Source organism: Pyrus communis, chromosome 13, assembly GCF_041283825.1.
Source record: "Pyrus communis isolate YQ-2024b chromosome 13, ASM4128382v1, whole genome shotgun sequence".
NCBI lineage: Eukaryota > Viridiplantae > Streptophyta > Magnoliopsida > Rosales > Rosaceae > Pyrus > Pyrus communis.
The window spans coordinates 28123749-28149453 of record NC_142577.1 but is presented as its reverse complement, the minus strand read 5'-3'; the positions used below and the strand labels follow the sequence as shown (position 1 = coordinate 28149453).

Here is a 25705-nt window from a genome sequence, read left to right as displayed (position 1 = left end):
CTCAAAGCTGACCACTATTAGTCTTAATTATAACGTTGACAGTGCTTAACAGGTAATAATTCACTTGCTTTACATATTATACTCGAAGGGAATAACTAATAAATATATACAAATATGCATGTTGCTTTTCTTTAACCCAATACATGACCGAAGGAATTTTCTTTGGATTTCCAATCTTCTTTTGCAATTATCTAGTGACTGAGTTTGCTTTACATTTTATATTCTCTCTATCCCCCCCCCCCCCCTCGCTCCCTCCCTCTCTCTCTCTCTCTCCCCCCCTCCCTCCTTTACTTTTTTTCTTTACTGAGGCAGTGGCAGCATGCCAGGCATGCTTCTTCTCCTTTAAGTGCTTTTTTCCAGCCAAACAAAACCCTGCTTCTTTCTTGGCTCTTGGGTCTGCTAGTAGACTATGAGTCAGTAAGTGAGTGAGTGCAATTCCCTGGATTTTCCTCCGAGGCAAAATCATCATACTCCTTGCAAACAAAACAAAAGCTTGAAACTTTCAAGTTTTTTGGATAAAAAGCTAAAAACCCAAGTTGGAGATTTTTGGTTTTCTGCAAGTTTTCAAACTGCTTGTTCTCCAGCTTCATTTTTGCTTCTTCGTGTTGGGTTCTGTTCATTGTTGGTGATTCAAATCAATGGAAATTAGGAAGGGAGGTAAAGCTTTGTGTTTTGTGGCCTTTTTCTGCTTGTGGAATTGTGCAACTGGTTTGCTTTCTCCAAAGGGTGTTAACTATGAAGGTAACTGAGTTCTACATTTTTTTTTGGACGTAACGATATTTTAAACTACCTTAATCTACTTCAGCGATATTGAAAAACCAGGACAGAGAGTAGTCTCTTACTATATGCAAACAATTTTTTGCAGTGCAAGCATTGGTGGGCATTAAAGGAGCTCTCGAGGATCCTCGCGGCGTTCTTCGAAATTGGGACGAGACTTCTGTTGATCCCTGCATCTGGAATATGGTTACTTGTTCTCCTGATGGTTTAGTCATTGGACTGTAAGTAATATTTGCTCAAAAACACCAAAAATACTAATTGGAAATTTGAATAAAACACCATGCAATAATTTTCTTATATTTATTTAAAAAGAATAATATTTTAACCTGTAGAAATTGTTTTTGTGCAGGGGAACTCCAAGCCAGAATTTATCAGGCACTTTGTCGCCATGCATTGGAAACTTGACAAATCTCCAGCTTGTGTGAGTACTGAGTGACCAATTATTATTGCAGTAACTACAAATGTTAAATCATGTTTTAGTAATTAATGAGGTGTTTTGCAGTACATTTCAAGATAATCATATAACAGGAACAATCCCGGCCGAGCTTGGGAGGCTGCAAAAGCTTCAAACACTTGATCTCTCCAGCAACTTGTTCAATGGAGAAATTCCCAGCACTCTATCACGCCTGAAAAGCCTACAATACCTGTGAGTTGACTTCAGAAATTCTTGCTTTTCCAAAACTGAAATTCTCGTCACGAAATGGTTATCAAACGGTGCCTTAAGAACCGAAAACGTTAGTCACAGGGTTTGGAATTTGTGTTGCACGCAGGCGGCTAAACAATAACACTCTCTCTGGGGCAATTCCTTCCTCTTTTGCTAACATGACTCAACTGGCGTTTCTGTAATTCTCTCCCAACTTTACACTTATGAAATTTGTTATACTTTCTGTTAATGCTGTTCAAACATGATCTGAATAAGGTTTCTGTGGATTTTCTGCAATGGTTTAGGGACATGTCGTATAATAATTTGAGTGGTCCGGTCCCAAGGTTTCCTGCTAGAACATTCAAGTGAGTTATTTCGGTTTTGTTTTTTTTCCTCCCAAGTTTTTTGAATGTATTTCTCCCATTTTTCAATTTCGGAACAGAAGATGAACAACTCGAACTTATGCAGTTAATTTTTGAATTGACAGTGTTGTGGGAAACCCTTTGATATGTGCCACTGGAAAGGAGCAAGACTGCTTCGGAACAACACGAACGCCGCAATCTTTGGCCTTGAATAATTCAACAAGTAATCATAGTTTCTGCTTGTTCATGGTTTCTTGTACTGTTCAAAGTTTGAAGTTTTCTACTTTTAAGTTGTGCTCAATGATGCATCTGTTTTTAATTTCTCAAAATATAATTTATGTGCCATCATTGTCTGCTTTAAGGTTTTTGAAATTCAAAATCTGCTTTGTTCATGTTGTTCTCTTGCAAATTATGATCTTCATGATTCAAAAACTTGTTGCAAAAACCCTAATGTGCTTTTGTTGATGTGTCAAGATTCTCAGCCTGCCGGGAGACCTAGGAGTCACAAAATCGCCTTAGCGTTTGCCTCGAGCCTAGGCTGTATCTGCCTTCTAATCCTCGGTTTTGGTTTCCTTCATTGGTGGAGGCAGAAACACAACAAGCAAATATTCTTAGATGTTACCGGTTAGTATATAAAAGCAACTGATTTAATCAAATAAAGTGAAACAAGCTGTCTTTACTGACACTAATTATAAACTTCAGAACAACATCACGAAGAAGTTTGCCTTGGAAACCTGAGATCGTTTCACTTCAGAGAACTTCAAGCAGCAACACACAACTTCAGCAGCAAAAACTTGGTTGGCAAGGGAGGTTTTGGAAATGTCTACAAAGGATGCCTCCGAGATGGTACGGTGATAGCGGTCAAAAGGCTCAAAGACGCGAATGCCATAGGTGGTGAAACCCAATTTCAGACCGAACTTGAGATGATCAGCCTAGCCGTGCACAGGAACCTCCTGCGGCTTTATGGTTTTTGCATGACAGCCAAAGAAAGGCTTTTGGTTTATCCTTACATGTCTAACGGAAGTGTTGCTTCGCGTCTCAAAGGTAACAAGCCTTCCCTCTATTCTGCAATTATGCAGTCTAACCTGGTTGAGTTTAAATTAGAGTTCACATTCATAATTTACTTCCAACATCGCAGCCAAGCCGGCCCTGGATTGGAATACAAGGAAAAGAATTGCATTGGGAGCTGGAAGGGGTCTATTGTACTTGCATGAGCAGTGTGACCCCAAGATCATTCACCGCGATGTTAAGGCTGCGAATATTCTGCTAGATGATTACTATGAGGCTGTTGTGGGTGATTTTGGGTTGGCAAAGCTGTTGGATCACCATGATTCGCACATTACAACAGCTGTGAGGGGCACTGTAGGGCACATTGCCCCGGAGTACCTCTCAACAGGCCAGTCCTCTGAGAAGACTGATGTTTTCGGGTTTGGTATCCTTATACTTGAACTAATATCTGGCCAAAGAGCTCTTGAGTTTGGGAAAGCAGCAAACCAGAAAGGAGCCATACTTGATTGGGTGAGCAAAGCAGAGATGTTTTCATTGCATTTTTTTAACCAAATCAAATGCTTGCATTTGTTACCTAACTCAAGAATTTTTACTCCAGGTGAAGAAAATCCAGCAGGAAAAGAAGTTTGATGTGCTAGTTGACAAGGAACTGAAATATGACTATGATGCAATCGAGCTCGAAGAAATGATTCAAGTAGCTCTCTTGTGCACTCAAAATCTTCCAAACCAGAGACCGAAGATGTCTGAGGTGGTTCGAATGCTCGAAGGAGATGGGCTCGCGGAGAAATGGGAGGCTTCTCAGAGAGCTGAATCGAATAGGTGCAGAGCCAATGAGTTTTCCTCCTCCGAACGGTACTCTGATCTTACCGATGACTCTTCATTGCTTGCACAAGCAATGGAACTGTCTGGACCAAGATAATACTACTCTCCAAGTATTTAGAGAAACTGTCAAGTTGATAGTAAAGAATGAAGAATATGAGTCAGAGTTGAGGTTTGTTTGTATATAGCATCATAATGTTTTGTCATGTTGAACCTCCAAAGAGTTGTGTTAAGTTGGAGAGAAACTCTCGTGTAACCAAAGACACTATGACAAGCATCTGTTGGACGGGTGATGTCACCAAGACTGTCTTGATTACAGGAGAGAATCTCTCGTTAATTTCGACATGTACATAAACTTGATATGAAAAACTGACATATAAATTGACCGAGTGTTATATACCTTGTTTTCGACTCGTCTTGAGTGAAATGGATTTAAAGAGAACTTCCCATTAGGATTAATGTCCTTTGGATTGAACTTTGATTGTTTTTCTTTATTTCTTGAGAGATCTGATATGTAAGAATACTGTTGCGTGTTCTGTTTTCTTGGATCTCTTATTGTGTTTCTATATTCATCGTTGAAAAGACCTAAGAGACCTTTACCACTTCAGCGAAATTAACGTCTCTCTCAACCAAGTGGACGGAATGGGATATCCCCACGGAGGATGATTACAGGGGTGGGAACAGAGACACTGTAGTGAGTAATAATTACAGTACAGGGAGCGTAGCTAAACATAAACCAACTATTTTCTGGCACACTGAAAATCTCTTCAAATCGAGATCGAGTTTTCAACGCATATTAAATGCAAACTATTTCATTATTCTTTTTGTTTATATTATATGATTGAACGGGACTTCGTAGACAATTGCTAACAAACTGTCACCTCTTAAGAGAACAACAAAACCCAATTGAAAGGCAAAGGCCAGCTCTCTCAGACAAACAATTAGACTCCAACCTAATCTTGGATGAAGATAACTTCTGCTTCCGGAGATGCCCGTTTAAACCTCGCCAACTCAATCAACATATTCAACCGTCCTTCCAAAACATACGCGCAAGGCGTAACGCTCATCGTCTCAAGCACGGGTGATTTCTTCAATAGAAATTTCATGAATTCCATCTCGTGTGGCACTCCGGACATATCTGTCATCTTCACAACTTTAAGCCTTCGGAATGTGCAGTCGGAAGGGCATTGTTTCTCCCAGAAATCCAAGTCGGTCGCTTCTATTGCTGCTAAAGTATTTGAAGATCCCTATGGTGGCAGTTATCACAATTAACAGAAATGTAAAACTAAACAATAGAATGTCCAACAAAAGAAGAAAGAGGGTAACCCTTCAACATGTTCACAATAACTTACCGAGATTTGAAGTTCCTTTAAGTTGGGAGCGCTCGTAATCAAGCGAAGAACAACTAGTATCTCTTTCATATCTTCGAAACTTACTTGATATAATTCGATAATCTTTAAACGGTTGTAAGTAATTGGAAGAATTCCTAGGTCATTACCTATACTCAAATACTTGAAACACGGAAAATAAACAAAAGAATGTATCAATGTCAGAAACATATATGTGCTACTGCTACTCGAGATTAAAAGAAAGGAAGAATTAACAAAACGGAAGCATCTGATAATGTTACCTTTGTAAAGTAGATATGCCCAACAAGCCTCTCAAGAAGTGGAATGCCACCAAGAAACTTGACAAAATTGCAATTTGAACTTTGCTCAAAGTGCTCAGCAATGTCGTCAGTCATATACATGGCAACAGATATGGCAACCAAAAGCGGCGTATTTTCAAGACAGATATCCTTAAATTCGCCTTCAAGACACAAGTATCTGAGATTTGGAGCGCGGATGTTTAGAGCTAAGCTATCAGAGTATGACAAAGCCAGACTCTCAAGTAGCGGGCAACTGGAAATAAGACTTTCAATTGCATCAGGAGTAACCAAAACCTGATGAAGATTGAGGCCCTTCAAACACAAAAATCCTTTAAAAGCAGGAGGCGGATCCAACTCGCAGCGAAATAGCTCCAAACGGGTCAATTTTTTACAATAAAAAAGGCACGAAGGCACCCTAAACCACTCACCTTCCCCCAACTCAAGAACCAGTTCTTTGATATCTTTCCTTGAAAGAAAAAGTATCCATTGATCTATATCCGGGCAGCTCTGCAAGTATGAAGTCTTAAGCTGGAACTTGTGAATGGGTCCTTGGTGAAGAAAGAGTGCCCGAGTAATAAAACGTATGAGGCTTTTTTCAACAAGAGCTCGGTCATTTGATAGAGTGACACATTTTTCGTCGAATGAAAGATGAGTGATAGTAGTCCATTTGTATCTCCATTTCGTTGATAAACAGCTAGTTCTTACAGCATCTCTTATTGGCAGACGCGTGAGAATGCTCTCTATAATGGCCTGAGGCAAATTGCTTATCGAATCACAACCCGAAAAATCGCCCATTTGTTCTGTATTCCAACTCAATCGACTACAAAGCAATGTAACAAAACCAATCAGCAGCTGAAGGACTTCACAGAAACTGAAATTCCACAGTACAATTACACTGATAACTCCAAAACCCCACAAGAAGATAAAAAATTGATCAAAACCCATGAATTTCCGGCATGTGTTCGATTTGCTTATGAAGAACAAAACAGGAAAAAGTAAAGAAAATTCCAACCTTCAAATTTACAGAATTTCACCATTAGAGTGAATTTAATCATTATTCATAAAGCTAATCGACAAAGAACATTACTTTCTGTGGCTTTTTTTTTTCCCCTTGTCGATTGTCATCAAACCAAACAAAACCCATCAATCAAAATTCTCAAAAATCCAAACAAACCCAATTGAATCACGGATCAGATCTTTGGAACAGAAAGATAATGAAAGCAATTCACATAAGAAAAGACATGAATGTAAAGAAAAGGAGAAGTCTCAGATACCAGTGGGCTGTGGGGAAGGATTAGACTTTCGAGCACGCCTCATGTCTCATTTCCGACTTCCTTTCCTCTCAGCGTGGCCACTTGGCCGTTGCTGTTCAAAATTTCTTTTGTTTTTCTTGTCGTGTTTTTTTTATTTTTTTATTTTTTTTATTTTAGAAGTCAGCATCTGGGTAACAATTTAAAGAAAAATGATAAATACTTTTTTTTTTTTTTTTTTTGAACTTTTCGCATATTCACATTTAATCATGTTTGTGGCAAAAAGCAAATAACAATGTAAAATTAGAAGGGAATGTTATCAATATTCCAAAAATCTTATTTGGCACTCCAAACTTGCTATTATTAGAAAGAAAAATACACTTGTGAGAGTGTAAAATGAGATTTTTGGAGTGCTAATAACAATTCCTAATTAAAAAGGGAATTGTTAGTAACACTCCAAAAATTTCATTTTGCACTCTAAACTTTCTATAATTAGAAAGAAAAAAATACACTTACCAGAAGTGTAGAATGAAAATTTTAAAGTGCTAATAACAGTTTTCATATAAGAAAAGTAATGATCAGTCGTTTTTAAAACAAACAAATTTTTTGACGAAAGTGATTATACGAACAACATTTGAGTACAATGTGAGGGATAACATATTTCGAGTTTTAATGCGAGAAACTAAATGAAGATTTTCTTATGCATCTTGAATCATTTGCGATAAAAACTTAAAAAAGTTTAAAACTTTGCAAAATGTTAAGTGGACTTATTTTATATAAATACTAAAAACAAAATTGCACACAATACTTTATTTTAAAATGTCAATAACAATTCTGTAAAACGAAAGACTTCACAGGTCCAAATTGTAATCGAATTTGAGAAATAAAAAGGATTTATTTATAAGTAATGACCACTTCGAGTTGGCAAGTAATTGTGAATAATGCAATATTAGATTACAGTGAAATTTCTCTATTTTCATATCTGCCTTCGATACGTTAGAACTAGCAATTTTCAAAATAGCCCCCCAAAATTTCAAAATTGCAAAGGCAAGGGTCTCTACAAACTCTCGGATATAAGAACTAGAAAGCTTATGCTTTTGCTTCCACCAGCATCTCTATATGTTAAGTGTCTCTCCCGACCAGTAGGGCAGAACTGCAACGAACTTAGTTGGACCCAAAGAGGAGCAAATTAAAGTCAAAGTCGATGAGTCTGATAAAATTTTGAAACAACATCAGTTTCTAGTTAGGATACCCTTGTATATGATCACTCCTACAACTCCAACTGCCAGCGTTATTGCAAGAGGAACCGTCAAGGGTTCGGGTTGAGCTACGATGTTCTTCCTGCTGTTAGTTTTTACCGGGCGAGGTCTTTCCCCATTGCTGTCCCGGAGAAGATTGCTGAGATTGTCTAACTGATGCATGATTTGACGTTGTCCCCTCGCAATGCTTGACATCTGATAGAATGAGGAGGAAAGATGAGAAGGGAATGAACTAGTCAAGAAGGCAAAAATATGATCATATGCTTTGCTACTACTTAAACGCGTGTCATTATTTGTTAATCCTCACTTTCATTAACTGCCTGAATTTCGGTATATGAGTACGAAAGTACCTCTTCCATTACTGAAGACTCCTTAGTCAGCTGTGAGGAAGAGGAGGAATTAGGCATTATCGCCCCAGTTAACAAACCGTTGCCTAAGCCAGAAAGGAAATAAGACGTGGGAGCAGAGCCATTGCAGTTTTCAGCTTGAAGAGCCATGTTTTGTTGGCTAGGAGAGTTCTTCACGGTCAGCTTGGAATTCAGCTCTTCGATTCGATTTGTAAACTCATCCATTCTATCATTCAGCAAAGACATTTGCTCTGATAGCTGAGTCACTACTCCCTGCAATAGCAATGAGAAAGAAAAAGCAACAGTGATGAGTGATTATATTAACTTGCTGGGGCTCCAAATGCCTAAAGCAGATAAGAAGCGTTACTCTACCTGGCTTGCTAGCGTTGTTGATGACTCTGTGTTTCTCTCATCAAACCTTTGACTGCTGGAAGAATATCCGGTAAGCTTAGATGTACTTTTGTCCCGTTGGGTTGTATAGGACTGTGACATACCACTGTCCAAAATAAATTCAGGCTAAATTCAGTTTAAGGCAAACAGTGACCTTCGAATTGAAAATAAATAAAAAAGAAGATTTTGTGCTTAATGATGTCTTCTGAACAGTTACTATGTCAGTTGAAAACACTGCCGGTTGACTATGACAAAATACAGACTCAAGTCTCGTATGGTACATCTCAAACGCAGGAACCAGCCAGATTCGGTTTTCTATACCCTCACTAAAATGCATTGCACACATCTAAATTCCAATTTACACAGAACTAAACTAGACGTGAATTACAAGGATCAAACCTCTTGAGATTCTTATTTCTCATGGCAACTCTATCTGCAGTGGCTCTGGAAAGTGCTTCTTTGGGGCTTGAAACAAGATCCTCATCTAGGCTAAGCCTCGTCTTCAAATCATCTGGCAAAGCCTGCGAGATGATCAGATCAGGAATACAGACGAAAGATAAGGCATCATACACTTTGGAGCTTTATCATAGCCGGATACTCGGTGCATAGAGGATAAGATGTAGTTATCATACCATGACCTCATTTACAAGCTTTTCCAGTTGAATCTGTTCAATGTACGTACGAGGAATGTATGAACCTTCCAAGCCAAGCTGCTCAGCAACACATCTTACAACTACCCGATCTTTTCCTTGCACCTTTTTGTCAATAAGCAGACAAATTAGATAAATATGAGTTACAAAATAACTACAAATGAGGGTTTAAAAAATAAAAAGATGAACAATAAGGTTTCCATTCAATGGACATGGTCGGAAATGTACAAAAAGACGAACAATAAGGTTGCCACCTAATCAACCTATAACCATTCATTCGTTCAGGCAATCAAGAAAAGAGAACAAGATTAGCAAGTGTCCATATCGAAGCACATACACAAGACATGAAGCATCTAAGCATTAATAGGTTAACTTCAGTAAACAGAAAATAGCAGTACCTGAATATATCGACGATTCAGTTGCTCTAGCCAATCAATTTTTACACATACTCCATCGTTGGAGAATACATGGCTGCTTCTTTTAAGGATAGTTGCAATGGTGTAGCCCAAGGCCATTAGTCCACCAAGAAGACGCACACTGACCTCAAAAGTTATTCTCGGTGATATAACAAATGGGTTATCTGTCACCCATTCCTGAAATATTGTCTGATTATGTAAGCCCATGCAAAGACATTTACCAAGGCCACAATTCACAAGTGCTTGGGACTCTTTGGACAATTTAGCTAATTCAATTTTAATTGTCAGTAAGTCCTATACAATCTTTCACATTTAAAACAAAATACAGAAACAAGTTTTGAAAGGCAAACCTCAAACATTAGACTATATTTCCCATCTTTATCCCGCATCCTCAGATATGATTGGCAAGATTCGGGATCTTCACCAGGTGGTAGAAGGTATATATCATAGGTTTCCTCCTTGGCTTCTGTGTGATCTTCAGAAAAAACAGCCTTAATTTGATCCGCAGACAAGTTCTTTGCTGACTACAAGAAATGGTAACACTTAATTGTCAATTTAAATGAAAATGAAAAGACTTAAGGTTAGAAATTAATACCAACGCAACACAATAATCGAAAAATGATAAGATATTAACCTTCAAAATGTAAGTGGGGCTCTGAAATCCAGTAAATGGGTTAAACTTGTTGATAATTTTTATATGTGCTGTTTGAAGGTCTGGCTCAATAAATGCCTTGTACATTGGATATACCTGTAGACAAAAAAGAAGTTCAGACTTCTGGAAATGCATCAACCTATCAAGTGCTTAATGATATAGAGGGTTAGAAAAGTACAGTTTCAGATATTTGATGGATTATTTCTTCTGGTTCTTGGCCAGCTCTTTGTATATCCCGTAAAACCCTTTTGACAAGGTCGAAGTGAACACCACCTGTGACTGATACTCGTAAATCCAGAAAAGGTCGCAACTTTTCACTCAAAGCATAGATGCCCTCAATGATCACAATACGGGAACTTGGGACTTCAACTGTCCTGTCACCAGTAGATTCTACAATATAAGATTTAAGCTACACCAAAAAAAATATTGAAATTTGTACAAACTACAATCTCTTTGATGAATAATTTTACCAAGGTACTGTCCAAGCACCCAGGAAGCATGAAAGGTGAAGTTGCAGACCATAAAAACTAGAAATTATTAATTAACAAAAATACCAAACGTTGCATAAAAAAAAAAACATCAAAAAATGATCTGACTTATGAAACAAAGGGCCAAAACAAAAATTCAAGTTTTCAACAGGAAGCATAGAAAGGCTCTATAGGCTACGATTCTCAAAACGAAAAAACTGATATCTTCTTAATGATGCTTGTTCTTCAGATTCCCATGTACAATAAGCACAAAAGTATCACAATCCACTAAATCCATAACCAACAAGTAAAACACTCGGAAAATCACCATACAAATACTTGCAACAAAAAAACATAAAGTTACAAATCCACATCTAAGGGTTCTCCTGAAGTTTTAGGTGCCATATCTTCCCTAGGGTTCTACAATTCAAAAGCTTTGTCAAAGAAATCCAAGGATATGCTAATCTATCCAACCTGTATCCTGTCCGGGAACTAGACTTGAAGTCATAAACTGGAACCTCAACCTGCTTCCCTGCTTTTAAATCATTGACATTCTGGAGCAATGTGTCATAGTCTGTCAAGCGTGGATCTGTTTTATATAAAAATATAAGCAAAAAGAAGAAAATATATTAATTATATAACCAAAAACATTGCGCACCATATTGTTCCCCTACTTGAAAAAACTAGCCCTCAGTCATGCAAGGAACACAAACTTGAGCAGATTTATGAATAGTTCTCAAATTTAATATATGGATGGATGTCAATAAAATTTTCATGCTGTCCTCATCATGGCTAGGTAATCATTTCTACGAAGTCAGTATCATAAGTCCATCACCATATAAACATGTATCACAGAATGAATAAGGACCTTACATAATTTTCAGTTAGACTGCATAAATATTACACCGTAGCCGATCCAATTAGGAAAACTAATACAAGTACGTGTCTGTTATTGTGCTCCCTGAAAACATATACTATAGCTTCATAACAAGAGAAACTAAGTAAGCTAACGATTTACCATCAAAGTTTCCATCGACAATTCGACTGGCATCATTGTAGTTGTCCATTGATATGACAGCAACGCTGGGCATAAAGTTGAGAATCTTTTCTGTAAATATAGTCTTTCCAGCCCCAGAAGGACCCGCAACTCCTACTAATATTATTCCGTCATTCTTTTGGGCCAACAACTGGCACGCACGGATTACTATAAAGAACCCCTTCTCAAATGACAAAGAACTTTGAATCGGTACAATCTCGTAAGCAGAAGAATCCCTTCGCTTAACCAATCGAACTTGATCTTTTAAAAGGCCTTGCCGTCTTTGGTGTGAATCAGAACCAGACATATCTTGAGTCATTACCGTTATGCTGGCTTCCTCAGTTCCTCTGGTAGGCAAAAGGAAAAAGGAAAGGTAAAGAGTTATACAAATGACAAAACAGCAAAAACATAAAATGAGACAACTAAAGAATGCAACTGTGCATTGTGCAAGCTTAAGAGGCAAAACGTAACAATTAAAATTGCAGGTCACCACCACAGCAGCGTCTTCTTCTAGTTACTCCAAGAGATGTAACATGCATGGCATGCATCTTCTTCTAGTTACTCGAAGAGGTGTAACATGCATATGTGTGGACGCACACCTGGATGACGATTGTGTTGGCATTTTGGATGTAAATTAAGAAATTTGAATGTCATACAAAAGTTAAGGAACTGCAATATTTTGGCATTAGCAGATATGACTTGCACCAAGAGACAATTTTCCAAACCTACGCCATTAACCAAAGATGGTTCGACTTTCCAAGGATCTCAGGGTATGGAATGCCTCTAATTAATGAACCAACAAGGCACTGACAAACGTCTGTATCATATAGCTATTTCCAGACTCCAGAGTGAGAATTACTATACTGAGTCTTAGAAGAATCAAGAATTTGACAACAATACGCCTAAAACTTTTGTCTAAGATTTCGTTCAACTTGCTACAACCACAATACTCCTTGTTGTAGTAGGATGTAACCATAGGAACTGTAGACTGCAAATGAACAAGGCATACTACATGAGTTGTAAGAAGTGCACCAAACAAAACTGTCATAGCAAAAACTCAAACTTTAAATACAAAGATCATTTCTTTTGCGCTCTCCTGAAAAACACAGGACAAAACCTTGACCCAAACAACATCCACCATCACAACAGCTTAAATTAAGGATCACCCACTTAACAAAACAGGCTCAAGAATCTGTTCTGAGTTCTGACACCCCCCGTGGATCTAAAAACGAGCGCACAAATCATAAAACAAAAAACACAGGATTACCCAGAAATTGCAATGGCAAAACAAGCAGAACCCAATTTTTGTTGAGTAAAAATTCCAATGCCGGTGTGGATCAAAACCAAAACCAATGTGTGTGCTTGTGGTGATGGGAGCAGTAACGGACTCACTTGTTATGCGGCAATGAGTCGAAGTGAGCTCAGCAACAATAACTCAGAAGGAGCCTGGCCACGGTATCGAGGTCGGTTTCTGCTTTTGCAGTATTTAATGTTTCGTTGATATTTTGCTTCCCTTGAAAGAAAGAGAGAGAAAGAGAGAGACGGAAGTTTTTGGGAGGTGGGACGAGAGAGAGAGAGAGACGAGGTATTTTATACTTTAATTCAGTTGCATATTTACAAAAAAAAATTATATATTTATTCGGATTTATGCGTTTATTTTATTTTAATTTGGTGATGTTTAACTTTTCTGGTGATGTTTATCTCGTAGTCAAAGAATTCTAGTCCTCCTAAACCACATTGAGGGTTAGGATTCCTTATTATCCTTTTACTTTGGAAATATTATGTAGGTTTACAGGGAGAAAACACATCTTTAGGTGATAATAGGACTCTTTCGTGGACATGTGTTGTGAATGTTGTTTCTTAATTTTTGACACTTTAAATTAAGAGAGAAACATGATTTAACGTCGATATATTTGGTGTAATTTTCTCTACATGCAAAAGAACACAAAACTATCCGTTTTAATATGCAGTGAGACACGAGATAGCTATTGTTTTTTTATGTTTTTAAGCTCACTTAATCGAGGGAAAAATGTCAGTAACACAGACATTTAATTTGTGTTCTTCAACATAAATTTCTATTTGACGCAAAAGAACCCAAAACTATTAGTTTTAACCTACATTTTGACATGAAGTAACAGTTATTTTCCGTTTCTTTTTATATGTTTGATCCAAATAAGAAAGAACTAAAACTTAGGAATAAACAATGACTGTCAATCCTATTAACACTTTGTTTCTTTATGTACATTTTCCAAATTTGAATCAAAGGTTCATTTGGCTCATATGGTTGTGTGGTGTACAATTGGTGTTCCATGTTTAGCATGTTTGTTTTTTTTTTTTTTTTTTGGTAATATTTAGCATGTTTGGTTAGGCAAGTTTAGTTTGATTCCTAACTAAACTCCTCTCCTGGCAAATTCCCACAGCTAATTATGTAAATGCGAATTTTAGTTAAGTGATTATATTTATATATGCCGCTCCAAATTTACGATAAATTTTCTCGTGAATCAAGAACATGACTCGATATATTAAATATTATAATATAAGTAGTTCAAATTTATTTTTTGAATATTCAACAACTTATATTATCATACTTAAGATATTCAGACAGTGTTTTTAATCAACCAAAATAACTTCAAATTTACATTGAAAAAAGGTATTAAATGGGACCCAATGAATTTGCATATGTTCAATAATTGTCAGTGGGATGATGGGCAATTGGGCATTGGCCCTAGCAAGGCTGAAGAGGCGCCGCCGCAAGGCATTATGCTATACCGTGCATCATGGATCAAACAACAACTTTGTACTAGCGTAACATGGCTAGCTCTAGCACACATGGTACCATCATAACCATTCGTTGGTTTCGATTCGCTCGACGAATTCAAAAAGTGATTATTTCAACACATTCGTTTTCTTCTTTTCTACTTTTGAAAACTGAAAATGATAAGGCGTTATTTATGTTAAATACGTGAAATATAATGCAATGTAAATACTTTAATTACAATATTATCATGCCTCTTATTGTTATAATTAAAAAAAGATCATTGAGTGTTTTTGAAACTAAAAGTACTGAAAAACTCGCAAAGAATTGGAACATATTTGAAGAAGTAAGGCTTCTTTAATTAAATTTAATTTCCAATTGACAAAAGAAATTCTCATTTCTCAGTCGTTGACTAAAAGATGTAGAAAATAAAAGAAAGGACCCGGCGGATCGAAGCCACCAATTGATGCTTGTTTGTAATGGATGGGGGCATATGGTCTTTTGGACACTTTGGCAATGGCACGCACCAAATCATCCGATCAATATGTTTTCTTTCCCTTTCCTGATAAAGTGAAACAAACAACAATTTTCAAGCGTGTGAAGAAAATCATAAGAAAATAAAAAAGATTAATTGGGAAAGAGCAATTAAGGATGACATAGGATTTGAATACACAAAGAATTTTTGTCAACCACATATGACCAATGACCTTATAAAGTCCTCACTTTTGTTCTTCCTTGACCAATTCAAAAGAGTTTTGTTATTCAACACATATGATGCGTTAATTGATTTGATTGATTTGAAATATTAAAGAAATCTTCATAAATTATAAAATATTGTGTCAAAAATATAAGGAGATAACAGATAGCTCATAGAGAATCCTTTTAGATACTTTGCTTAGCATTTCTCATTGAAAGTTATAAAGAGTGCAAGTATTTTTTAACAAAGTTAATATTAACGCTTTAAAAATATCATTTTGTACTGCATGAAAGAAAAAAACATTTTACAAAACTAAATATTACTTTTTGTTAAATGATATTCTAAATTATTTTATTTATAAGAAAATATTCAAACCTAAATACAAGAAGACGAGCACACACGTCACGATGAATTGCCAAATTTATCTTTGTTTAAATATGGAAAAATGAACCCTTGTCTGAGTCTAGCTTCTAGATACGCATTAATGTATAATAAAACCCATAGCCCCCTAAACGGGGTGGATCGAATTAGAAAATGACGTTTTCCTCTTTTTCCAAGTTGCTTCTGCGCACTAAGATTCTCTCACCTCATTTTTTTCATCTCCTTCTCTCACTTTCTCTCACATTCTTTATTTTGTTTTTCTCTTTCTATATAAAATTAATATAAGATGTTTACGTGGCTTAACCGTGACAGTTCAAATATGAAGGGAAAGAAGGAGAGGGAAAAAAAGAAGGGAGAGAATCATGCTCTTTTGCGCACATGTCGACAAGGTCCTTTTTTTAGTTCAACACTGACTCATAATTTTGTTTTAAGGATTTTGTACGGAATATGATTCTCTCCCTGCTCTTTTCTTCTCCATCTCTCATGTTTTTTATTTTGTTTTTTTTTATAAAAAAATTAATATAAAATATTGACATGACTTAATCGTGACTGTTTAAATAAGAGGGAGGAGATGAGGGAGAGGAGAGGAGGGAGAAGAGAGGGAAGAGAATTATTCCATTTTGTATAAGTACCACTTGAACTAGTAAATCTGTGCGCAATTACTACCCAAACTTTATGTTTTGAGAATATACCACCATAATTTGATGGTTGGTGCAAATGTATCACCTCAGTCAGTTACCATCCATATTGTCATTAACTCAAGTCATGATGCCAAGTACATGAACTAATATGAGGACAATTTAGTAAATTTGATCCATCTTGATTAGAAGAAAAGAAAATTAAAAAGTTGAAAGAATTCAAGAGCAAATTAAGAAACTAAATCCCTGCACCAACTTCCCAGCTTCCACTCTCTCTCTCTCCACAATCAAAATTGAAAGTTGAAAGGGCATTGTGTGGGTCGAAAAGACTTATAGAAGCATTTTAACCTCTACTTAGCCACAATTGTATGATTCACTAGCGCCATAAATTAAACTTAGGATGTACCTTATAGAATATGGACCTAGGACGTGCCGTGTGTTTATGTACTTACTATTACGTACTAACATAGCCTTATATATGCACGTGTTTAAGTAAATACCTAACATAAACAATGTAGTCATTCCATTGCATTATTAATTCAATTTTCCTTTAATCTGGTCTATAAATTCTCCTCCAACGGCAATACATAGATTTCTGGCTGATTTATTGGGATCCTTATATTGCATTTAATTTCAACTTAATTGGGGTCGATATAATTTGCTTTTAATCATTAAATATTAATCACTAAAAAGTGCTATCTATTTTCCTTTTCTGGTGAACCAAATTCGGCCTATTCAGTCTCAGTTAAAGTTCGTAGAGGCCCATGATAGCAGCCGACCTAGCTTTGCTTGCTGGATTAAGCATGTCGTGACTCGTGATCCATGCTAGAACGTGATTTGGACGTTCATTTTTATTTTTTACACACAATTATTTATTTATAACTATCGAATCAAAGAAAGAACGATGAATGAAAATCACAATTAAAAATCAATTAAAAGTCAAACTATTCGAGTTTGACTCAAAATGTTGTTGGTGTTGTGAAGCGAGTTTATTAGATATGATCACATAAGAATTAAACTCATCAGATCCATATATTAAGACTCAAAAGCATTCAGCTCATCGTGTGAGTCAATCAAACTCAAAATTTTCGGCCAGCCGTGCAAGGAGTAATGTTTTGTAATCTCTTTCAATCTTTCACTTTGCACAAGGTATTATGAACGAGGATATAAAACATTATTATGAACGAGGATATAAAACATTCTTATTTCATTAACTTTCAAACATAAATTAACATTTAAATTTGTGATCATTTCTTGGTATAATTATAACAAAATATGGTTTTCCAAATGAAGCTTCTCTCGTGAGGACTGGTTGCAGCATTTTTTGCATCTCTCAAGTGTTGACGAACCTGCAATTTTTTCTCACTTCTCCATTCTCAAAGCTTTCATCGTTAACAATATTTCCCAACTTCACCATCGACTCCGAAAACTGCTCGAAGAAAGCAATTGGATCAGCTGCATACTTCTTCACAATCTCCCCCGTTTCGATCCCCAACAAACTAGAGTACATTTCCTGATCTGAGTTTAGCACTCCCTCCCCTTTCAGCAGCAGTTGATAGAAAGAATTATCAAAGAGTTCGGGAGTCACGTAATCCATGGCGGTTACGTTATTGTCCCCACCAACTAGTGGGCACGTCGATCTCAGGTCGCTGAGGTGCGACTGGGACGACGGATTGAATCCTGAACTTGCTTCGAATTCGCCGCTATAAATCCTTTCTCTTACGTTCTCACACCGCGCCATGCCAATTGTGTGAGCTCCTGATATGTATATATTGAGAAAAGTTTAGCTAGCATCAATCGCCTGTGCGCATATACATGTGTTTTGAACTGTTTACGGGTGTGATGGTCACATGCATTCAAGTCCGGCTTATGTGCGAGAGGAAGGTTACATGTGACGTTAACATACAATAAAATTTGGTTTTGTTTTTCGAGTACCTGAAAGAGCCACCATATCTGTGACTGATAAGCCTTGGTAAAGAAATTTGGAGATGATTTTCAGAAGGCCTTCATTTGCAGTAGGAATGTTAGCCTCTGCAAGTTCAGGGCTAGCAGTTATGGAATCTTTTCTTCCTAGAGGAACGTCCCAATAAGGTCCACCAACCTGCGAAGTTAAAATAAAACAATAACGAAGCAAGTGTGGGTTAGGGCAGGTACTGTGTTCGCCAACTTACAAAGTAAAAAATAATGAAAGAAGCAGATGTGGGTTTGATAGTGAGTCAGTCGGTCAAGGCAGTATTTTCACCCCTTGTAACAAGTTTGAATAATCCAGGCTACCCGACGAAAGCAACGAATGAAAGGGTAAGAACCCCGCTTTTGAAGAAAACTTTACAGACATATATATGAGAGGTTTGTATTCTAATTTGTACCAGAATCACAGCATCTCTTGCAGCAATAGTGAGAAGATCAGCGCATGAAACGATTCCTGGGCATTCTGATTCGAGCTGGTTCTTGATTCTGTCAACAATTCTGAAACCTTTTAAAGAGTGTATGTTGGGCAAAGCTTTCTTCTCCCCTGTCAGGTCGATTGTGTCCTCTAGCAAAACCGATCCATCACATCCCTGTTTACACGATCCAAGAGCTCAAATGGGATTCTCTTAAATTTTAAGAATTCTACAAAAACTTGAAACTATAAACAATGGGAACCTGAACAAAACAGTCGTGGAAATGCAACCGAACTACCAAGGCAGCGTTACGAGGATCAGAGAGCACAGCACATTCCATTTCTTTCTTCACAATGTCAAACACAGTCGGACATGCAGATTTGTAGTAGTCCAACGTTAACGGAGGGTCACCTGCGCGCAAGCTGGTGCTCAAAACGGAGAAAACTAGCAGCAAAAGTTGCACAACGAAGGGTCGGAAGCCAAGGGAAGGAGCCATTTTCGGTTGCGATCGAGGGTTTTCTTGGAGGATTGGTAAGAGTGGGAGAGATGGTTGGGACTGAGAGATATATATATATAAGTGAAAAGTGCATGAAAATGTCTGCATAGCAATTTGCTTGGGGAGTTTGAGTATTTGGGACAAAGACGAGTCAATTTTGGATGCAACTACTATTTGGCCCGGTTGGTGGGTTTTTCTCGGACCAGGAGTACCAAGCAAAAGAATTAAAAAGACGTATGCTTTTTACAACAAACAATGCCTAATGACAGCTAACGTTTACCCTTTTACCTTTTACATAACTCTTAATTTAACAGTAAATCAGACCGCTTGAGGAGATCAACTCACATAACACCAGTTAACTGTTATCGTGACATCTTGTGCTAATAGTACAATTCTACATAGAAAAAATTACACATTTCTTTATTAATATGGGACGCTACTGCAGTGTATCCGTGTCATAAAAGTTTTGTTACTGGTTGAGGCTTCTTGCTTACTATCTTCTGGAAAAATAAAAAGGTCCAGCATGTAAATCTGTTGTACAAAAAGTTCGAATATGGCGTGGACTTGTTCATAGGTGGATTAGGTTAAACGGTGAAGTATGTACTCTTGTCTTAATTATTCATCTTTTTGTAGTAATGTTTGGTTGGAAAAATCAGATTTCAATTTGTTCGGCAAAGAACTCGGATTAGTGATCGAGTTGCACGCCATCCTTGTCAATGTTTCTTTACACGCAAGAATGCATTCTCTCGATTATTTCTTAATCTATGTGATTAAGTGCATGATTAGTATATGATTTGTCTCACCTTTCACGTGTTAAAATACAATAAACCGATCAAACCGATGCGTTTTGGAGGAGAGATCCTTGTGTTTGCTTGTCTATGCCACTTCACCGTTCGTCCAAGACACATACACAAAATAATCCTTTGCATTAGGGTCCACACGAGCTCATTTTGGTAGACCCGAATGCATGAAATCTTTTGTGCGTGTTTTGGGCTGATGGGTGAGAAGGCTCGAATTGTCAGACCCAGAAAGTTTCTCATATCATATCGCATCATCTCGTGTTATTTGTCTACGATGCCACAGTTTATAGAGAAGGCTCTCTCTAAAATTGTACTCAAATATCAACATTCAATAAGTTAATTAATCTTAGCACTTGAGCTCATTTGTGAGTGATTTTAAAATGGTTGACCGCGCTTCTGCTAAAAATGATTTTAGAATCAACTCTTAGTAAAAATACAAGTAAATTCTGAAAAAGCATTCAAAGTTCTTTCTACATGAAGCATATAACTTTAAATGCTTTTAGAATCCAAAATTATTTATGTTAAAAGCATTTACAGTCATTTAAAAACACTTCCAAACGATCACTTAAGCCTTAAGCAACAAACATGCAGAAGGCAAACAAAGCAAGGCTTGAATAGTTGGATTCCCTCATTGACAAGATTTGGGGAGCTGTTGGCAAATTTGAGCTCCCCCGAAATGATTTCTACACACTAATTTTCTCGTCTCGCACAGTTTTATTTATTTCAATCCCTTAATTCTCTTTTAAATCTTATCAAATCCATATATCAGAAAAACGAAATTCGAATGACCAATACAACAACATTGCAGAAAATTCAGAATTTCTACGAACCTAGAAACATGTCAAGTATACAAATCAGAATCAGAAGGATGATGGTGATCCTTATCTTGCCCTAGAATCACATAATCTTCGCAACCAGAATCAATGCTCAATTCCAAATCAAGGGCACGGAAGATGTGGGACCTGATCAGGGACAGCACCGGAGCTCCGAATTGCGGCCATGTCATGCAGAGCGCCGCCCTGATGTTCTTGATTTCGCACGCGGCCAACAGCGCCGCCCCCAGCCCATCCACGACGCTGCCCGACGGGAAATACTCCAGCTTCAAAGACGGCGCCTTTCTTTCCGCGGTGGTCTCCAGCTTGAACGCCGCCGCCTCGTCCCTCGAGAGCTTACCGCGGAAGTTCAGGGTCTGGACCGAGTCGAGAATCAGGACCCTCTGGGGGACGATCTGATGAGAAGTGAGCAGCTTGGCCACGGCGTGGCATCTCTCGGCGGCGATTGGGCACTGGAAGGAGACGAGAAGGGTTGGGGATTCAGGGTTTCGGGGGTTTGGGAGGGAGTAGATGTTGCAGGACTTGTCTGTGAGAGAGGGGTCGATTGAGTTGCCGGAGAAGGGGGTTTCCGGGAGGATTAGGGTTCCGATTAGGGATTTGGAGGAGACGCTGTGGAAGATGTAAAGGGATGGGGAGGATAGGGCGACGATGAGGAGAGAGGGGCGGATAGGCAACTCTGCCGCCACTCCGTCAGGGTTTTGAGAGAACAAGAGGAAGGGAGAGGGAAGGGGCGGCGACGGAGGTGTGAAGTTGTTGAGATCTTCCTGGAAGAACCTCGATGGTGGCGGAATCTCAGTCAGTACATCTTCCATGGCGGATCAGATGTGGAATTATCAGAAACCCTAGGGCCTACGAGATGAAGACGAGTTAAACGACGTCGCAACGAATTCACAACTTTAAATCTGGCTTTGTCTAGTCTAGTAGGCTGAAGCCTGAAGGCAAAGGAATATCGGGGAAAAAGTAAGAGTGGAGAGAGAAGAAGAAGAAGGACGATGTCGTTTTGGTACAAATTATAAATGTAAATCTTATTCTCCAAGAGAAATACAATTGTTCTTTCTGCAGTATCACTAATTAGTATCAATAACGTTTGTGAGTTAAATAGTTAATTATATGTAATAATGCGTATCTTCTCTAAATGATTCATTTTTTAAATATAATTACAAGAAACAAAGATAAAACACGTTCCACAAACTACGCATACAATTAACAGCAAACAACTTTCGAGACCTAATTACTTCAAAGAAAACGAAAATTTTTGCTAATCACGGATGCTTTAGAAAAGAAATGATCCATTGTATTCACAAAAACCTTACAGCTGACTCGAAAAAGTGCACAAATATTACAGTTGCAATTACGCATAAAATTCCTTGCATTAGCATATCAATCATGCCAGCAGATTCAAATTGAAGGCAGTGAAGGGAGAGCTGAGTCAGAACCAAACTTCTGCACCCTTGCCACTTTGTTCATTCAACCTGCTTCCGTACTGTATCTCGGTTAACTTATCATCCCTGCAATCACGACGCGCTTCTTCCACCAAAATCGTTTCACCATCGAAGGAGTACATCGAGTGTTGCAAACGTAAGATGTTCCTTGTCTGCAGGAAATATGAAAACTACATTCATCGGTCTAACTAGCAACGGAAATAAAGCATACAGCAGTTTTTAGGTGTCTGGTTTCTTTACGTGTGCTACTAAAATAGTGTAACAGCTGCCTCAAGTTCTATGATTACGGGAATTCAACTTGAAAATGTGGTTTCTTTCTTGTGGAATCCCCATGTCTTCCCTAAATTTAAGAGCACCTTTGCCTGAGCGTCACGGTGTGGCTGTATATTATGTTTCTCAGTTAATCTTCGTGATCATCTTCTTCGCCTTCAGAATCTATACAGAGAAAATCGATAAAGAAACAAAAAGCAAGGATCAGGCAACGAACTAAGATGATGGATAATCGAAAGAGAACCAAATCATAAGTGAAAATTATTGACTGACTTTACGCTACCATTGTAAAGAAAATATTCTACAATGCTTAACTATAAATAGAGAGGGATGCAGGTGCAAATACATCGGTGCCTCCGTAATCAAATTATGTACTTTGTATATGACAAAACAGGAAGGAAATACGACAATTCACTCACCTGACCGAACATCGTCACTAAGCTGGCCTCTTGCTTGGATTTGTTTAACAAGCATCCGATACATCAAGACCCACCAGAATATGTGAATTACAAGCAAGCTGTATAGGAGAGTATTGAACACATAGTAATATATTGGTCCATCTATAGAGTGTTTGTCCATGTCCAATGTCAGGAGAACTTCATAGCTGCCAGAAAAAGAAGCAAGCAAAAATGAATAGAAGATAGACCGAAGTTTCGTTGTAGAACTACTAATGTCTGTTCTTTCATAAAAAAATTGAATATGATATGTCACTTTAATATAGGTTAGTATAAGTTAAGCATCAAGTTAGACAAACCTTGTACTCCAAAGGATCCAGAATGGATAGTAAACGAGTCGCAGTATGATCCAAGACAATACAAAAAGAATAAACGCAACGCTAGCAGTCCTTTCAGCACCACTGTATTTGGACATCTTCCCTACCTCCAGAAACACATCATTAGCATCATGAAGAGCTAAAACAATTGAACCCACACGGGCAAACCTGCAAGAAACAGGAGAAAGTGATTAAATTTAACACATTGTAATACATAGTTAATATTTCTTTATATTTTCCTACATGTTTTAACCCGAATACCTGTAGTGCTTGTATAATAATGCTAATACTTAAACCCTCCTTCATACCTTTTCTAGGTTTTAGTATTCTTGTTTTGTTGGTTTTGTGACCAAGAACATGAGAAAGCTACAAACTCACGCCATCAGAATATACCTGAAAATGTAAGACAGCACAATGAGAATGACAGACGCTACGTGATGGCTCATGGATACCCCAAAGTCGGAACGCCTTGTTTCCCAGAAAATCAAAGCAAATATGGAGTATGTGTAAAATCCAGCACAATACATATAAACCCCCTTCAATTTCAACCTGAAATTCATATGTAGCATTTTATGGAGGATAAAGCTCAGATTTCATATGAATGCCTTTTTTAAACACACACAAACACGACATACATTCTAATTAAGACTTACTTCATTTTCTGGTCAGGCCAGACCTGGTCTCCCGGTCCTACCCAAAAGTATTTTGTATTCGTAAACCAAGGCTCATCATAAGTTACAAGAAGGGCTAGAAACTCTGCTGAAAGAAAATATATGCATTTCCATGCTGACTCCTTGAATTTTCTAATCTTCTTCCTTTGTTCATAAGTTTTTACATCCTGTTTCTGAAGGCCCTTTCCAAAAATTAACCGCCTCCCCAATTTCTGCAGTATGAAATATAAATCAACACTGAGTAAATAAAGATCTTAAGGGAAAGAAAAGTAGTCAAGTTCACATTCCTCGATTAGGAATATATATAGAGTATTAGGAGATAAGAATGAAACAAGTAATCAAACGTTTAACTGAAAAGTAATGGAAAACGAAAGCTGCCCTGGAAAACTTTAGCTCGGGTGGAGAAGAGGCTGTACATTTTACATAGCTAAGTATAGCATTCGAGCATAATCAAGAACATCAGTATTTTTAAGCAGAAGCATTCACCGCCAACATATAGCTAGTGTGAGAGAGAAATGGAGAAAAGTAACCGATCCTCTTAAACAATGATCTTACGCCAACAATCAACACTGAGACCCTTACGTTTATCGATCTAGCCATACAAACTAATCGGTCATATTCAGGACGACTACTATAAACGGTTTAAGTTGCTTGTCGGAAATAAAAACATCAGCACCAAACCAATACAGAAAGCAAACAACTTTAGTTTTACATTGCTTTTATGGCACTGATGAAAAAAGGGCTGGTACAATTTTGACACAATCATTAACATTAATCGACATCGGAGGAGCTTCTCACTCGAAACTTCCCATGTAAAACAAGTTGTTCTCTTTCTAATCCTTTTCATTGATTAAAAGAGAATACAAGATGCAGCAGAAACAGGACCTAATGGAAACTGAGAGACAATGCAAACAAACACTGAATCTCAAAGACCAGAAAACCAGTCAAACCACTTCAAAAACAATAACTCATATCGCGCTGACCAATCTGACATTCAATCATCCTAATCAAATAACATAAAATCAAACACAACCCATCAAATACAAGTGTATTTCCGACATAGGTCAACCAACATGACACTAAAAAACATCATTAACGATCTAAAATGTCTGATAAACAACATTGATAACATCAGTAAGCTACAAAAAATAAAAACTTGAGCTGCTCCAATCAATGTTATGTACCTCAAAGACGAATCTATCCAGAAAAAATCGGACAGTTGGGAAGTAGAGGACGAACAGAGGAAGAATTACGAAATCTTCATACGCTGGGTAGGCTTCTTCCTCCCAATCAATTGTCCTCAAGTATTCCGTCAAACCCATCTCGGGTTTCACTTCTCCCGTGATCCAAATTTTACCAGGAAACAAACAAGTCGCTAGCTTTGGGTCGGATAGAGAGGCAGAGACATCCAGGGGCACTGGTATCTCTCCCTCTCAATCTGCAATTCTGAAAAGTCACTAATACTGAAAAGGCAACAAATAAACTAGACTAAACTAAACTAGTTTGGTGCATTGTCGCACTAAAAAATAGATAAAATAACAAATTATATTATTTAATAATATGAAAATTGTTATTAATATTTCAAAAATCTCATTCTACACTCCTCACAAGTGTATTTTTCTTTCCTAATATAGAAAATTTAGAATGTATAATGAGATTTTTGAAGTGCTAATAACAACTCCCTTTAACATATATCTAATAATATTTTATTATTAATTCAACTTTTTTTTCCCTAAAAATTTGAACACACTTTCTACCTCTCTCTCTCTAGAGAGTTCTTTACTTTTGTTCCTCTTTGGTTCCGTCCCCAATACTTTCCCTTCCTCCCATCTTTTTCCTACAAAA

At 37.5% G+C, this 25705-nt stretch overlaps 6 protein-coding genes across 10 annotated transcripts; 1 reads left to right on the top strand and 5 right to left on the bottom strand.

Moving 5' to 3' along the window:
- Nucleotides 1-133: 133 nt before the first annotated feature.
- Nucleotides 134-4068, top strand: LOC137737275 (protein CLAVATA3 INSENSITIVE RECEPTOR KINASE 6). Its single transcript, XM_068476711.2, has 11 exons — nt 134-741; nt 866-998; nt 1127-1198; nt 1280-1423; nt 1548-1619; nt 1726-1785; nt 1908-2005; nt 2257-2406; nt 2485-2826; nt 2921-3300; nt 3389-4068. The coding sequence occupies exons 1-11, from the start codon at nt 639-641 to the stop codon at nt 3707-3709; spliced, it is 1875 nt and encodes a 624-aa protein (XP_068332812.2). The 5' UTR covers nt 134-638; the 3' UTR covers nt 3710-4068.
- A 324-nt stretch (nt 4069-4392) lies between these two features.
- On the bottom strand, nt 4393-6671 carry LOC137738061 (F-box/FBD/LRR-repeat protein At1g13570-like). Its single transcript, XM_088682408.1, has 4 exons — nt 6532-6671; nt 5240-6077; nt 4962-5120; nt 4393-4856 (listed from the first exon to the last, which is right to left on the bottom strand). The coding sequence occupies exons 2-4, from the start codon at nt 6050-6052 to the stop codon at nt 4563-4565; spliced, it is 1266 nt and encodes a 421-aa protein (XP_088538534.1). The 5' UTR covers nt 6053-6077; nt 6532-6671; the 3' UTR covers nt 4393-4562.
- A 711-nt stretch (nt 6672-7382) lies between these two features.
- On the bottom strand, nt 7383-13332 carry LOC137737677 (inorganic pyrophosphatase TTM2). Of its 3 annotated transcripts, none has more exons than XM_068477220.2 (12): nt 13117-13332; nt 11707-12071; nt 11163-11277; nt 10400-10595; nt 10204-10317; nt 9920-10093; nt 9552-9746; nt 9136-9258; nt 8903-9024; nt 8486-8609; nt 8117-8386; nt 7383-7961 (listed from the first exon to the last, which is right to left on the bottom strand). In XM_068477220.2, the coding sequence occupies exons 2-12, from the start codon at nt 12041-12043 to the stop codon at nt 7740-7742; spliced, it is 1992 nt and encodes a 663-aa protein (XP_068333321.2). In that variant the 5' UTR covers nt 12044-12071; nt 13117-13332; the 3' UTR covers nt 7383-7739. The 3 variants fall into 3 exon arrangements, with proteins under 3 accessions (XP_068333321.2, XP_088539324.1, XP_088539325.1); XM_088683198.1 differs by lacking the exon at nt 13117-13332 and adding an exon at nt 12992-13010; XM_088683199.1 differs by lacking the exon at nt 13117-13332 and adding an exon at nt 12196-12318.
- Nucleotides 13333-17369: 4037 nt separating this feature from the next.
- Nucleotides 17370-19132, bottom strand: LOC137738412 (peroxidase 11). The gene is made up of 4 exons (XM_068478049.2): nt 18839-19132; nt 18562-18753; nt 18131-18296; nt 17370-17953 (listed from the first exon to the last, which is right to left on the bottom strand). Exons 1-4 carry the CDS (start codon nt 19070-19072, stop codon nt 17529-17531), a joined length of 1017 nt encoding a protein of 338 aa, XP_068334150.2. The 5' UTR covers nt 19073-19132; the 3' UTR covers nt 17370-17528.
- A 1475-nt stretch (nt 19133-20607) lies between these two features.
- LOC137737821 (uncharacterized) lies at nt 20608-21650 on the bottom strand. The gene has a single exon (XM_068477389.2). It carries the CDS (start codon nt 21515-21517, stop codon nt 20714-20716), a length of 804 nt encoding a protein of 267 aa, XP_068333490.2. The 5' UTR covers nt 21518-21650; the 3' UTR covers nt 20608-20713.
- Nucleotides 21651-21957: 307 nt separating this feature from the next.
- Nucleotides 21958-25355, bottom strand: LOC137738017 (ceramide synthase 1 LOH3). Of its 3 annotated transcripts, none has more exons than XR_015954988.1 (7): nt 25045-25313; nt 23843-24072; nt 23583-23738; nt 23172-23357; nt 22837-23021; nt 22388-22582; nt 21958-22299 (listed from the first exon to the last, which is right to left on the bottom strand). XR_015954988.1 is itself a non-coding variant. In XM_088683022.1 (7 exons), exons 1-6 carry the CDS (start codon nt 25180-25182, stop codon nt 22548-22550), a joined length of 930 nt encoding a protein of 309 aa, XP_088539148.1. In that variant the 5' UTR covers nt 25183-25313; the 3' UTR covers nt 21958-22299; nt 22504-22547. The 3 variants fall into 3 exon arrangements, 2 of the variants coding, with proteins under 2 accessions (XP_088539148.1, XP_068333717.2); XM_088683022.1 differs by having other exon boundaries at nt 22504-22582; XM_068477616.2 differs by having other exon boundaries at nt 21958-22582; nt 25045-25355.
- Nucleotides 25356-25705: the final 350 nt, after the last annotated feature.